The sequence below is a fragment of the Halichoeres trimaculatus genome, unplaced genomic scaffold, assembly GCF_033239565.1.
Source record: "Halichoeres trimaculatus isolate MK-OKI-2021-1 unplaced genomic scaffold, fHalTri1.1 fHalTri1_scaffold_4, whole genome shotgun sequence".
NCBI classification, from domain to species: domain Eukaryota; kingdom Metazoa; phylum Chordata; class Actinopteri; order Labriformes; family Labridae; genus Halichoeres; species Halichoeres trimaculatus.
Window position 1 is genome coordinate 26,640,849 of NW_027437182.1, and position 12,581 is coordinate 26,653,429.

The 12,581-nt window shown below is 39.3% G+C and overlaps 1 protein-coding gene across 4 annotated transcripts in view; it reads right to left on the reverse strand.

Moving 5' to 3' along the window:
* The window catches only part of slc44a5b (solute carrier family 44 member 5b), a 35,116-nt gene extending 28,533 nt beyond the window's left edge, over nt 1-6,583 (reverse strand). Inside the window, exon 1 of one of the 4 annotated variants that reach the window (XM_074668033.1) lies at nt 6,126-6,583. In XM_074668033.1, the coding sequence (XP_074524134.1) occupies nt 6,126-6,162 (37 nt within the window). In that variant the 5' untranslated portion in view covers nt 6,163-6,583. The remainder of the gene's footprint in view (nt 1-6,125) is intronic. The other 3 variants (XM_074668032.1, XM_074668034.1, XM_074668035.1) reach the window with 3 other exon arrangements.
* Between the last annotated feature and the right edge of the window lie 5,998 nt (nt 6,584-12,581).

The following is a 12,581-nucleotide window of genomic DNA, read 5'->3' on the forward strand; positions in this document are numbered from 1 at the left end:
GTACCGGCTGTCACACAGATCCCGAGGTACGAGCAGAGATTGACTTCTGAAAATCAACTTCAGTGTGCCTGAGCTGGAATGAAGCCACATGTAACAACTGTGCCCGGAGTGATAAAGCGTAAGAGGAAAGCCACAGAAGCAGTTCATCGCTTTGTATTGCACAATTTGGGAGGAGACTGAACTCTCTCAGTTATCTCCTGTGGCTCATCTTATCAAAAGGCTGGACTGCTCAGTGATTATGAGCACATTTATTGAGTCACATATACATTTATATGGCTCTTCAGATACTTTTAGACTTACTTTCCTGATTTAGGGGATAAAGATAACCTCTGGCAGGTATAAGAAATCTAGAAGTTATTCATGTACATAAAGCATGTCACAACATAAAAGGTCCCTGGAACCATACAGTACAGTGTTGCAGTCACACTCCAGGTTCAAACTTTCTTTACTTTCTCCACCCTGTTTCCACACACCACCCCCCTTCCCTGTTCCTCAGCTCGTCTCCATAAACACATCCAGTACATACACATCAACTCAGGCACACACAGGCACCAGTGTCCCCAGGCTCCACTGTCCAACACAGGCCTCTTTCATACCATGGTCAGGCAAACAGCTCGAACACTGCAGGTGCTCTCCATGGGTTGGGTCAGATGGGGCAAATTTGGAAAGGACTTTATTTTGTTGTTTCTGTTGATTCATAAACAGTTCCAGGACCTGGAGAAAGTGGAGTGCCGTGGGATCTGTTAAAACTATTTGAGGCTTTGATGCAGTTTTGGTGCGGCTACAAATAAACATAAAAGACAAAACAGAAATGTTAAAAATTCAGCATAACCATGTTGCTCAGCGGGGTAGGCATAGTCTGTCAGCAGGAATGCTGTATACAGTATTTCCATTCATATTTGATGAAAGCAATGGCTTCTGCCAATCCAGAGAGGGGAAAAAAATCAGAATCGTGCTTTGTGTTTTCAGTATTTAAAATCAAACAGTGTCAAACAGTCATTGAACACCTGTAACATAAAAGCAAAAGCTGTGAAAAGTATGAATGACTGGTAGAAAATGATGGGGTGGTGTTTGGGGATGCAATTGAAAGTAACAATCAAAAATAAATCAGAGAAAACACACAAATCAGGGGGAATGATAAAGGAACAGGAGGCAGAAATAGCAATAACCTGCAATAAAACACACTCACACAAACATAAACACAGTCATAACAGCAGCATGACCACACAAGTCCCAACAAAAAAGGAGGTTTGCAGTCCATTTCTTTAAAAAAATCAAAGCAGTGATAAAGCTCCAGATGGCTCTCCTTTTTCACAACACAAAAATGTGGAGCGATAATACACACAAACACTCTCCATGTAGCACCACGACTTGCTCTCTCATTCTCTTCCTTTCTTGTATCGCCCTTCTGTATCCAAAAACATCTTCCCCGGCTCCCTGGCTCTTACTTCCCCTCTCTGGAGAACAGAACAACCTTTAAAGTGCTTGTCTTCTTATTGAGACAAGACAACAACATCCTGATCTCTGGTTTAGGTTGACTTAGCAGGGTCCCTGGGGATTCCGTCGACTATTAGCAGATGGTGGAGGACTGAGCACTTGGCACGTCTTGGCAGATCTGGTTTGGTATAGCCCACTGGGTTACCTCAGTGCATGAGCAGTGTTTACTGTGCATGCTGCATACAGCGCTTGCTGACATCCCCCTCAAATGTAGAGAATAGTGAGATCCGGGTTGGGAGTTTGACCCCCAAGAGAGGACTTAGCATCTGAGAGTGTCAGACGCTGACAGCTAGCCTGCTGCTGCTGCTGCTAAGAGTGGAGAAGTAGCAGTATTGTGGCTGGGGCTTTGTGACCTTGGTAACTTCTGTGGGAGCCTCCAGGCATGTCAGTGGCAGCCCTGTGTTCCTGTGAAAGAGACTTGCTGCTGCCAGAGTAGACCACTGACAGGCTCAAACAGCTTTGGCCTGGATTTATAAAGACATTAAAGATAAAAAAAAGATGGCAAACAACTTTATCCAAATAATGGAACATTCTCTCAAATGAGTAGAGTAGAGCAGCCTGTCTCTTTTAAAAGGACTAAATGTAAAAATGAAATCAGTATCAAAAACAGGTTAATTAAAGTAATCTCACCCTGTAGGCAGACTTATTTTTCATATTCTGGAAAAATAAAGATTAAGGACTGTTAAATGATTCATTATGAGGGGAATTTTGGTAAAGCACTTTGTAAATTAGCAAAGACTTGAAAGCAATTACATATTAGGTGTTGTACTTGTTTTCAACCACAACCCTGTTCCTTTTTATGCTATAAACTAACAGTAAGCTGAGTGTAATGCCTCAAGTTCACAATGACAGTGTCACCAAACATGAAACATGCAATGGAATCACCTCAGTACACCTACAGTGCATTGGAGAAATCAAAACTAGTTGCAAGTCTCACCTAGCACTCCAGACCTAAACCTACGTGTCTTGCATGAACATTGATGCATCCTTCTCACTCATTTTTCGCAGTGTATCTTTGGGTCATGTTTCATGTATCACTGTCAACGCCGCTTAGCCTCCGAGTCATAAACAAACACCGGCTATATTTGTACTGCAAATTGGAAATTTAAAGACTTCACGCTGTCTCCTAGAAGGCCTCTTCACAGCTAACTGTCCCCATTTTCACAGACTCCGACAAATAATGTGCAGAGCCTGCCACTGTGCTAAAGTGAATCTCTGAGAAATTATTTACTGACTCACCCTATCATTAGTGTGAATAATACACTTCAAACTCTCCGGCACTGACAACTATCGCCAGGGTAAAAAAAACAACATATGAAATTAGGAGCAAAGAACATAACCTCATAGGAAGTAACGACCAGAAATGCCATAAAGAAAAATAAAAAGGTGCAGGAGCTACATGGTGTGCATCGGTCTTCATTTGAGACAACTCTTTGCAGAGGACAGTGACACTTAAAACACCCATTAAAGTACTTAGTCTTGGGTGCAAAATGGGTCATTTGAGGCACAGACTTCTCTGACTGCAATTTCACAGGAAGAGGCTGGCTTGCAGCTCTCCATCAAGACTCTGCATTGGCTGGTGTAAAAATGCAGCGTTTAGGGAAGCTGCCCAAGCGAGAAATTTAGTTAATTAACAGTGTCCCCGACTCCAAGCTTTCTATGCTGAATGGAAGTCATATCTAAATTGTTACTTACAAACCTGTCACAGAAAGATTATGAGCTATTTTTCTCTGTCTTTCTGACTGGCTGAACATTTCAGCAGCACAGTGAAAGAGCACTGAATGCTTGCTACATAGTTATATAACATACTAGCCACAGGAGTACACTTGAATCTGAAATGTAGAGCAAAAGGAAAGCTGCTGATTGTGAATGATGGCATGACAGGAAGCTTGACCAGCTGCTTAAAACTTGCTTATTATTTGTAGTGTTGAAGTATATTTTACAAGAGGACACAAGCAATTTATTCAGCCATCATGGAAGTCTCTCATTCTGCCTTATCTACCTCTGCTTCAGTGGATGATTTTCTTCATTCCCCAGAATAAACTTTGAAGTGAGTGGGTGGGTTTCGAGTCGAAGGAAAAAAAAAGTGAGAACACTGGCACTTCTTCATCAAAACACTCCTCGTGGCTGCTGTTCACAAAGAGCATGGGCGCTCTGCTTTGTCAGTTTCTTCCTGTGTGACATTTGGATGTTATTACAAAAGTTAGATGAGAATTGCATACTTGACAGAATACTCTGTTATTTATTTCATCTCTTGTAATTAATAAACCAATATAAGGTTAGAAAGGCACCAGAAACTGTCATTCCTTTAATATATCCGCCTGAGTTTGTACACATTGTGTGTGACACTGCTGCAAAAGCGTATTGCCTTGTTGTTCTCTCTCTGAATTGCTCTTTGCCAAGCTAGCTAATGGAACAAAAGCATCAGGGGAGCAAATAACATACAGCAGCTGACCTAAACACTGGGAGGCACCATAACTCCATCCCATGCTCCACTAGCTCGGTGTCTGGACGCTGTTAAAGCTAAATTATTTTCCTTAATTAAACCATCGCATCATATTTTATGTAACCCTCCTGTGATTAGCAAATGAGTTGACACAACAGAAAAAAGCAAGTACACGCACACATCACCCATGTCATGGTCTACATTTACAGTATCTGACCAAGACAAGCACTTTTCTGTGCTCCAAGCTTTCTTTCAGCTGTCTGCTTCCAGCACACTCATAATCTGTAGCGTTAGGTTTATGGTACACAGTAAAGTACCAGTTTGAACTCTAGACCCGGGGAGTGATCGGGCTTGAAGGCCCCATTGGTGAGCGGCATGTCTGTGGAGGGCAGTGAGAATCAACTCCAGCTGACAGGTTACAGCCATGATTGGCAGAGCGCTGCAGTCATGGGGTCTAAGAAACACATGGGGTCAGCGTGTGGGGGAAACAACAAGACACATAATAAAAGAACCACACAAGCAGAGGCTACTGTAGCTGGATCCTGTCTCTCTGACAGTTAGTCATGTACGACTCTGCTAGAGACTGTTTAAATGACTTGTTTGTAACTTATAGAGTAATGACAAATGATTAAAAGGTAGAATACTAACACGGAGCAAAATATCTCAGTAAATATACTTGCAAAAAGCACTAGTCTTATTAAGTCTTTGTTTCAAGGAAAACACACCAGGGGGGATCTGGTGGTGATAAAGGATTATACTGCGCTGATAAACATAAGAACAGTGGTCGGCTCATGGACAGAAAATCTGCCCAAGGAGGATTAATCATATCCGTACACCTAGCACAGCAAAATGCCGCCTATGGACATTAAACCCTTTGTTTTCAAAGCTGTTGACAGGGAGCATTGCTTTGAGCTTTTATTTACTGCAGGGCATGAACTACAGTTTTTATTTTGTAATTATCTTTAATGTGGGCAACAAGAGAAGGAAGAGTGCAGACAAGACTTGATGTTGAGAACTGTCTCCTGCTGTGAGCCCTTTTCAGACACATGTAAGACACATGTTAACAATAAAAAACCTCAGATAGAGGTAATCCAAGGATACATGTACATGTTCCAGCCAGTGTGTGAGAAACAGGGGGCTCTTGTTTACAACAAATAACAGTTAATGACTGTGTATATACTGTGGAGTGATTACCAGCTGACAGTGTTTTTGCTGTTTTTTAATCTCTGCAACAGTATTTCATGACAATAATCCAAATAGTGTCATATTTGGATGATGAGGTGGATAAATCTGGCGTAATACTTCTTTTTGTAATCCAAAAATAATGAGACAAATAAGTCAAGTTCACAAGAAGAAAGACAGAAATGACATGTTATCACCAAAAAACTGTGTGGAAATAAATGTATGGATGAATGTCTGCTCAGGGCTTCCATACAAATGTCTTTTTAATAAGAAATGCTATCCTTAAATCTTTCAGGGAGGACTGTCTCTCTGATTCCAGTGTCTCGCTGTTCTTCATGGTCCTATTGTACACACCATGGTTCTTTTGTTGCAGTTGGATGGTGCTAACGTGTGAAGCAAAGCCATCTGATGGCATCTTCTTGACTGGCATTTTTCACAACCCACTGCAGATGTTTGCATTCGTGTTAAATCGACGAAGAACTTGAATTTTACTCGATAACGATCGCCAGTTGTTGTTCTAACCGAAGCTACAGCCACCCCGTTGTCATACTGTAACACAGTAGTTGGAGAAGGGAAATGTTTGAACGCTGGTATGTGATGGAGTAGGAAAGTGATAGGACTTAATGATAGTCAACGACAATGTTGACTGTGACACCAGGTAAACAATAGGCTACAGTTGTACAAAAATGATCATATATTCGGATTAAACCAGGTGAGGATAATGGTTATACAGAGGGAAAGCTGCAGAACGACACGACTGTTGTAACCGTTATGAACGTTATTCTGCCGTTAATGCGTATTTTTTCGTGTCAGCCGTTAAATAGCCTCCAAACAGCTAGCAGCTGTAAATGTACGCTAGCTACCATCTCCTAAAATCACGGCTAAGAGTGAATTCTCATTTAGACAAAACGTTACACCGCTATATCCCGTTGTCATAACGGGATATACACACACAGAGGGAAAATATCCTTGCATTTACAACAAAGACAAATTGACTCACCGTAGTAAGTGGAGGGGATGTCCGTCTTTCTAGCCATGGCACTTCGAAGGAAAGATGCAGCACCGTCGTAGAGTTGGAGACCGCATATGAGAGTCGAGGAGGTGAACCGCAGATGCTTTAATGCCTTTCAGTTGTCCCGTCGAGAAATAAACACAGGAACCTGGAGAGGTCTTCACTGGCTCTTTGAGGATGCTTCGGCCACGCAGCTGAGCGTCAGTCGTGTTTACAGCGCGACGTCATTAATTATTCCAAAACGGACTTAAAGGGGCCGCAGAGCTCTGTGGCTGCTGCTGCTGCTGAGTATCATGATTCCCTTTGTTTGGACGTGATTTAAAGCGCACACCCGCATTTGTGCAGAATTTCGGCTGATTTGCACAAGCTGAGGATTACTGTGAGTAATGTTTGATGAAGAGCGATCACTGCGCTGTCTGTGTCCTGTGGAAACGGGTGGGGATAATCAAGATGCTGTTTTTGGCTGATGAATAATACAACCACTATTGCAGGTAGTATTTTTAGGTGGCAGTGATATCTTTGTCCACACAGAGGCGCCCGATGGAGAAATACTGACCTCAGCTGACTTTTCTGAGATATTGCAAGTACTTAATCTGCTTGTCACTTCACTTTTAACAGCAGCATTAATAGTGTAGAAGGGAGGGTGCATCCGTAGCTTACATAGTAAAGATAGGATCAAGTCTTTCAAGGTTGATACTTCAAATAACATGATTTGTCTGTTTGTCATCTTTCATTTGGTTCTAAATTCACAACATTAGGGACACATGTCTGACTGTAATGAAAGTAATGTGCTTTCATTCAATCATTGTATCAATCAATGATCCCTAACGTGTGTTTCTACTCATCATAGCATTTTAGTGGGGAGTTAGTCTGAATTACAATAAAGCCACATGAGGTCAGCACAACAAAAAGAATCATGTCTCAACAGAGGTGGCATATCAATTAGTTTCATTTGTAGATACAAAAAGGCTAAAATGAGTCATTTAAATTTGAGTCATACATAGTTGTCACACACATAAATGTGATTCTGAATGAAATCTGAGAAATGGCAACACATTAGAAGGCACACTGTGCCGTTCAATCAACCATTATTCTGGTAACCATACTTATCATCGTGGTTGACCCAGTTGGCTGTCCTCACAAATTGCAGTGAAGAGAAGAAAAAAAGCAAAATCATAGGGTCAAGTGAATCAAAAATACTAAAGCATACACAAAGATTATGTTGAAGGTGTTCAGTTTTGTTGGACCTCCTTCTTTTAGCTGCAAACACATACCCACTGATAAGTGGATTAGTGGCATTGAGAGATCATATTGTGTCTCTGACCAGGAAGTGGCAGCAGAGACTTGAAATCACGCATGGTAACTTGGAGTAAAGACCTGCAGACAGTACTTGCAAACACTGTCAATAAAACACTAAAGGAAATTCATCCCTAACCTCCATGTTGCATGTAAAGTGATTGTAAATGGTTAAATATTATCCATTTATTTTAAGTGAATTAGAAATGACAGAGGCATATAACTTGTAATACAATTTAAAATTTGATGTCTTTTTTAATACTCTGGATAAAAGTAGTGCAAACTCAGGTTGCCAAAGGCCAGAAATTAAGACCGAATTCACTTCCCTGGAATGGATCATGTGTAGATTTAGCAGGATCCACACACACACACACACACACACACACACACACACACACACACACACACACACACACACACACACACACACACACACACACACACACACACACACAGAAATAAAACCTTGTATTGCAAAGTGTGGTAAAGTAAATGTAGGGAAATACTTCCGTGGGCGGCAGAGGTCTTGAGGTCTGGATCATGTGGCTAACGATTATCCTGCAGATCTAGATCCAACAGATGTGAAAGGTACAGCGCATCTATGATAAAAATTTAGGGGACACAAAATATTATCAATATATTTGTAAATATGAAGGATTTTTTCTTAGTCTGCTTACTTTCAAAGGATTTGTTTCTTGATGTCTTGGCACAGTTGGGCTTTGAAGTTATAAATAGATTTATACAACAGCCAGATGGACTGTAGTTTTTTATAGCTCAGATGGAAATATTCAGTGTGCTGTTGGGTGCATCCCTGTATTTCAGTGGTCTTGGTGTATCATGCTGTCATGACTTTTTTCCATTATCCATGTTTTAGTATTTATGAGTTAAGCTAAAACAAGAATGTTATCACATGCAACAAGGTCAAGCAACATACTTGGTATTTGCCAGCAGTGGGGAGGTTAACTAATCCTGAACAAGGACAAGCACACATTTTATAGGTGTACTGTGTTCTCCTCGAAGAATGGCTGTATTCTCCAGAGTTGCCAGCCCATCTGCTCGTCATTCTGCGAAATGATGGATGCCAGCAGCTTGCTAATTGCTAGAGAATGATACAAGGCAGCTATAGTCACATTTTGTCCTGGTTTGGTTATGCATAAATATATAACCTCTTATCCCAATTTCTCTTTACAGCAGTCTTTTAAAATTTTGAGACCAAGTGAGATGTTGTTCTTGTTAACAGACACAGAAAGGGATGCTCCAAACACAATCAGCCCTTTTCTTTTTCATTCAGTAGCAACAATTGCCACAGATTCAATCAATCCTACTGAATCCTCAGAATTGAAATCCCCCAAGTCCCACTATAACAGAGGAGGTGGAGTACAGCGGCAGCAGCATAAATGAGCAACAGAGATACAGAGTGTAGTCAGTGATTGTTAGTCTCCTTTTGAGTCAATTGAGTGGACACAACAATACCAAGAAACTCATACTGCACATTGGGTAAAAAGGGAAAGTGCTTCTGTGATTAGTTGTGTGACCAGCCCATGAGTCAGTGATCCATCTGGAAGCTCAGACAATTTACAAAGCCAGTGACTTTTTTTATCTCTAAGGCAGGAAAACTTAGGACCCAAAGCTTGTTTCTGTCCCCAAATGCTCTCTTTTAAACTTAGAGCACAGCTGACCAGTACTCCCCTGGACTGGAAAATACAGTAACTATCTTTGTCTTCTGCTAGTGCATTCAAAGTTTAAATTAAGTAGTGGATTTAAAATGATTATAACCACTATCAGGGTAAAATTGCCTTAAAAATGGCCAAAACAATCTGTAAACTGTGCCCACCTGCTAATCTGAAAATTCACTTTTTAATTACAATATAGACATTTAGTTCTGTAGTGTTTCAGTCTTACCCATAATTTTCTTGAGAAAAAAAGAAAATTCAGGCAACATTTTCAAAATGAATGATTTTAAGATAAAAACTGGCAATTTACATATGGAACCCCAAAAGATTCATTAATAAATAAATAAAAACAACATTTTGAAATAAATACCATTTTACAAATGACAGAAAAATATATAATATGGCCATTAAATTGTGAAATAAGGCAATGTTGTTATGAAATGTGTTTTATTATTCTTTAATATTGAATTATTATAATTAAATATTGCATAATGATTATCTTTAAATATTCATACATTTTAAATAACAACTTTTGATAATTTTCTAAGCTTTAATGAAATAAAAACAACAACAACAACAACAACAAAAACTTTTTTTACAAAGTCAGTTTTTACTTCATAATGCTTTTTTCCACAATGGGCTTTTTATTTCACAATGTTGTTTTTTATCAGAATGACTTGGTCTGTCAATCAAAGCTGGAGGGAGGGACCTATGCCCGATCCTTTAAGATTGATTAGTCTAAGAGGGGTCTAGCTGCAGACCTTCGCTCTCAGCTGCTTGAGGAGCAGCTCAGAAATTGACTTCCTTCCTGCAGCCTTTGTGTCTTAAATGTGTCATGCACTCCTGTTTTCAGCTTTTCAGTCTTCTCAGTATTAGTGATAAGTCTCCATGTTTGAATCTATCCTGCAAGTGCTGCTGCAATGTCCGTGTAAAGGATCAGCTGATCACATAAATGGCTCTGCCTTGTGTGCTTTGATTGACAGATCAAGGCATTATGCTGAAAAATGACATTATGAAATAAAAAGGCCAATGTAGAAAAGGACATTATGAAATAAAAATTGACTTTGTAAAAAAGTTAGGAAATTAAATAAAAAGTAATTATTTTAAAAAGTATGAAATTGTTAAAATAATCATTATGAAATATATAATTATAATAACTTGTTGTTAAAAAATAAAACATATTTCAAAATAATAGTGCCATATTTCACAATTTAATGGCCATATTACATATTTTTCTGTTACTTATCAAAATGGTATTTATTTAATTATGAATCTTTTGGGGCTCTATACTGCCAAGAGGCATCCTGAGGGCTGGAAAAATGATGCCAGTGTGGAAGTTCCAAAAACTGCAGTTCCTTTAGTGGCCACTTGAGGCTGGCACCAAAGCATTAGCACCTTACACACTGCAATTCAACAACAGAGCTGGAATAGAGTCCTACAATCACCTTACCTTAGCATTAAACCTAGCAATTACATTACATTGAGGTCCCAATGTGTGATTTTATAACCCATCACGGCGTTGTGAAAGCACAAGAGGCACAGCATGTAAATGCTGAGCACAGGTGCCACATACACACATTCATACATGCAAATACAGAGGTCAAACAACCTAGCCCCACCATTACGCCACTGTGCATTACGTATTGTAACAGTACATAAAAACCTGTACACCAGGGGTGGCCAACCTGTGGCTCGCAAGCCTCATTTGGCTCTTTGCCTTTCAGTGTGTGGCTCTTTGATCCATTCTTAAAACGTATGTATAGATCTATATATTGTTATGAGTAGTGTTGTACTGATCAATTTAAAATATCGATATATTGATGCCTACGGGATCAGTATTGATCAATACTTGGGTGATGAGATTGATACTTAAATTTCAGTTTCTCTTCTCTACATGTGCTCCTCTTAATTGCTCAAAGACAGATAGATAGATAGAAATGTATTGATTTTCATTTTATGTCATTTTGTTTTTGTGTGAGAGGAAGTGTGTCTCTAAGAATGTGATGTGTCTCTTTGTGGTACCACAGTAATTTTTGTGGCTCTTGGTCTCTGACTGGTTGGCCACCCCTGCTGTACACACACTGAATAAAATGTGGTTATGGTCTGAGCAGTGAAACCCCGTGGTTTTTAAAGAGGTGTTTTGGAGCTAAACTAATTACAAGATTAAGCCCTGCTGTCAGTCATTTTAGATGCACCCCTTAAAATCTAGTATTAACACAGTTATTTATGAGCAAAGCAAATTACTAGAATTGACCTAGTGACGTCAGCCAACTCTTTTGTGCTTGACTGTTGCTACAGCGTGCAACTATAACAGAAAATTACAGCCACATTATGAACAAGATACCCAAATAGAATTTTGAGAGTAAAAAAATCATTTGAATAACATCAATTTATGTGAACAATGTTGTATTGTAATGAGAAAGAGGTGGTAATCACAAGCCCTGGTAATCCTCTGGGCTGAGGAGTGTAAATCATCTTCTGAAGTGATGATCAACAATTTAAACAACAGTTAAAGAAGCCTGACAGATTGACTTTTCTGCATATAACTATGAACAACAACACTCTTATATCTTGGTCAAATAATTTAGTCAACTAAGAAATACAATTAAGCCAAAAACAAAACTGGAGCCAGCGACAATGATGCACACATCTGTAGAAATTGTAAAACACTGAGCACACAAAATCTTTTGCTGGAAAAAGAGCTTAGAGAAAAGGCAGTCTCATCTCCATTTGTATTTTTCACACAGGTCGCATTTATATGTAGGACTTTGTTCCAGATAGTATTGATCGCTGTCAGACCAACAAATTGCTCGGCTCCATAATGGTATCTGTTTCAGAGCTGTTGTCTTCAGAAGCTCGGCTCAGTCAATAGCAGTAAAAGCTGTTTCTAGGTATTTCTTAAGGGCCAAAGATGTTTAAAACAATGAGAACAGTATTAGCTTCACAGCTGATCTTTACTCCAAAATAAAATAAAATAAAACTCCTGGTTTTATAATAATGATTGTATTTCACCTTTGAAATACTGAAGTGTATTTCTGTTATTAACCCATTCCATTTTGAGTGTTCTTTACTTCTATTGTCTCATTAGATATCAAATCTTTTTATTCATATAATATGATCCTGGCTTTTAGAAAGGAAGTCTTTTCATAAAAATCGTTTATATTTCATGCAAATCTGACATAAAAACATTAAAGCTGTTCCATCTGCTTTCATGTAGGCTACCCTGGTTTGTCTTGCTGCATCTGGATGTGTTATTTTTCTGATGAATAACTTATCAATTCCCACAAAACCAGAGCACATCTTCTTGGCAGACAAGTAAAGCAACAAATTAAAAAATGAATGCAATAATTTTGGCTCAAAGTGCATCGCAAAAGGAATTCACGAACAGACCACAATGTCTGCTGACTCTCTTATTGGCAGGCTACAGTTGCTCTGAGCTTTAGTCTTAAGGTCTGTTACACCTTGGCTGTGTAGC